This window comes from Emiliania huxleyi (genome assembly GCF_000372725.1).
Source record: "Emiliania huxleyi CCMP1516 chromosome Unknown EMIHUscaffold_130, whole genome shotgun sequence".
NCBI lineage: Eukaryota > Haptophyta > Isochrysidales > Noelaerhabdaceae > Emiliania > Emiliania huxleyi.
In genome coordinates, this window is record NW_005201286.1 from 255042 (window position 1) to 257411 (window position 2370).

Below are 2370 nucleotides of genomic sequence, written 5' to 3' on the forward strand. Positions count from 1 at the left end.
GGCGAATCGAGGAGCGGGGCGCACCGCCGGGCACGCTGCTGCTGCACGCGGATCGGCTGTGGCTGCGCGAGGGCAGGCTTCCCGCGCTGCCGCTCTCGCGGCGGCGTGGCGGCAGCGACCTCGCGGGCGTGGTCACCTTGCGCGAGGTTGCAGGCTTGGGCGGTGGGGACAACCTCGTCTCCTTCTCTCCCTTTGGCAGGCCGGGCTGCTGGCTGGCGGCGCCGCAGGGCGGATCGGGCGGGCAGGTGGAGCTGCTCTGCCTCCACCGCGGCGTGCAGCCTTCTCCGGAGCAGGCGAGGCGCGCTTCGTGGAGGCGGCACGACCCGCTGCTCGCCGCGGCGCACGGCTCGCCGCACTTGCGAGGATGCGCGACACGTGCTGGAGCAGTAGCTGCGAGCGGGAGAGCGACTGCTGTATAGGCGGCTTCCAGAGCTACGAGTCGCTCCACGCGCCGGGCTGTTTCCTCTCGACCGCCGCCGGCGCAGAGGCGGGCGCGAGCAGCGCCACGGGCTACGAAGTGGGCGACGAGCTGGCGACGCGCCTCACGCCGGTGACGCTACAGCGCAAGCCGTCCGGCGAGAAGGAGGTGCCGGCTGTGAAGCGGTTCGCCGCGCTGAGCTCGTTTGAGGAGGCGGTGGGAGCGGCGAGCTACCCGGCGGCCGCCTGGTTCTTGCGCCCTTCCCCGGGCCGGCCGGAACTCGCCTCGGCCGTGGTGTGGCCGCTCTCTGAGGTCATCGACGAGACGTACTCGGTGTATTTTGATCTCCAGTAGCTCGCGTGGCTTTTTTTTCTCTCACGACGCCGGCTTTCACGGCTCGCCCCGGCGCCCGCCCTCTCGTTTTAGCATTTATGTATGTAAAAGAGGGAACCACGAGCGCGAGCGGCAGCGGCCGGCGCCGACTACGCGAGGCGACGGTCGCAAAGTGGGTTCACCTGCCGAAAAAAGTGGGGGCGACGAGCCGAAAAAGAATTATGCTTAGTATATGTAGGAAGGTGAAGAACAGTCAGAAGGACACGGTGAACGAAGAAAAAGAATTCGGGCTGGGCCATCCGACCCCCATCCGCCCGCGCACCGCGTTGCCAATGACGTTCCCCGAAGAGTGGGGCGCCGGCGGCGGCGACGGCGGCCCGACCGAGTCGAAGCTCGTCCCGCTCTCGATGCAGAGCAACGAGGCGCTCCTCATCAAGACGCTGCTGGCGCGGAGCTGCCCGAGCGCAAGGCTGAGCCGCGTGCAGCGCGTGCAGAACAAGAAGCTGTGGCGCGCGTACTCCAACCACCGCGACGAGGAGCTCGTCCACAGTTGCGACGGCGGCGACGTCAACGAGATGCTCCTCTTCCACGGCACGGCGGAGCGGGCGGCGGAGGATGTGCTCGCACATCAGAACGGGCTCGACCCGCGCTTCTCGAACGGCGGCTTTTACGGCCAGGGCATCTACCTGGCGGAGGACCCGTCGTACCCGATCGGCGGCCGGTACGCGCACCGCATCTCCGGCTCGGGCGGCAGCCGCGTGCAGCTGCTCATCGTGAAGGCCGCCCTCGGCTCGCAGCAGGAGATGGGGCAGCGCATCAGCGCGGAGTCGAGGGCGATGCGCATGCCGGACGTGCGCGTCGAGGGCCCTCCCCGACTCCTCTACGACAGCGTGCGCGGCGGGCCGCACCGCCCCTTCGTCTCCGGCGGAGGCGAGAACGGGTGCGACGCCTCCATCGTACACGTTGTGTACGAGTCGCGCCAGATGTACCCGGCGTACGTGATCGAGGTCGAGATGGAGATGGGGGCCGAGGTGGTGGCGGCCGTGCAGAACAACTCAGCCGAGGGGAGTGCTCCGGCACCCAAGCGGCAGCGGCACGCTGCGCCGAGCGGTGGCGGTGGCGGCGGCGCCGGCGCCGGCGGCGGCGCCGGCGGCGGCGGCGGCGCCGGCGGCGGCTCCAGCAGCGGCGGCGGCAGCGGCGGCTCCAGCCATTCTGCTGCTCATGTCCCCGCCGCTGCGCCACCGAGCGCTGCGGAGGTGCTGGCGATGGACGTGGCGGCAGCGGTGGCGGCGCTGCGGGCGCACGGGTCGGTCAGTCGCGTCGCACTTGCGGCTTGCGGGCGGTTGGGCCGTCTGTGCAAAGAGGCGCAGAACAAGCAACCCGCGGCGGACACGGGCGCGCTCGAGGCAATCGTGGCGGCGCTGCAGGCGCACCCGCAGCATGCGGGCGTGCAGCAGTTTGGATGCTGGGCGATGGGCAGCGTGTGTTTCGGCTTCGACGCCGCAGCGTTCGCACGTAAGCAGCGCGCAGCAGACGCGGCCGGCATCGAGGTGGCTGTGGCGGCGCTGCAGGCTCACCCGCAGGTGGCGGGTGTGCAGCAGAATGTTACCTGCGCGATG

General features: G+C 70.3%; 1 protein-coding gene across 1 annotated transcript in view; it reads left to right on the plus strand.

The window, feature by feature from the left end:
• Positions 1-1158: 1158 nt before the first annotated feature.
• Positions 1159-2370, plus strand: part of EMIHUDRAFT_226166 (hypothetical protein) — a gene marked incomplete at both ends in the record, with an annotated part of 2287 nt that continues 1075 nt past the window's right edge. Inside the window, 2 exons of the mRNA XM_005789019.1 lie at positions 1159-1782; positions 2008-2341. Coding sequence (XP_005789076.1) covers positions 1159-1782; positions 2008-2341 — 958 coding nt within the window. The remainder of the gene's footprint in view (positions 1783-2007; positions 2342-2370) is intronic.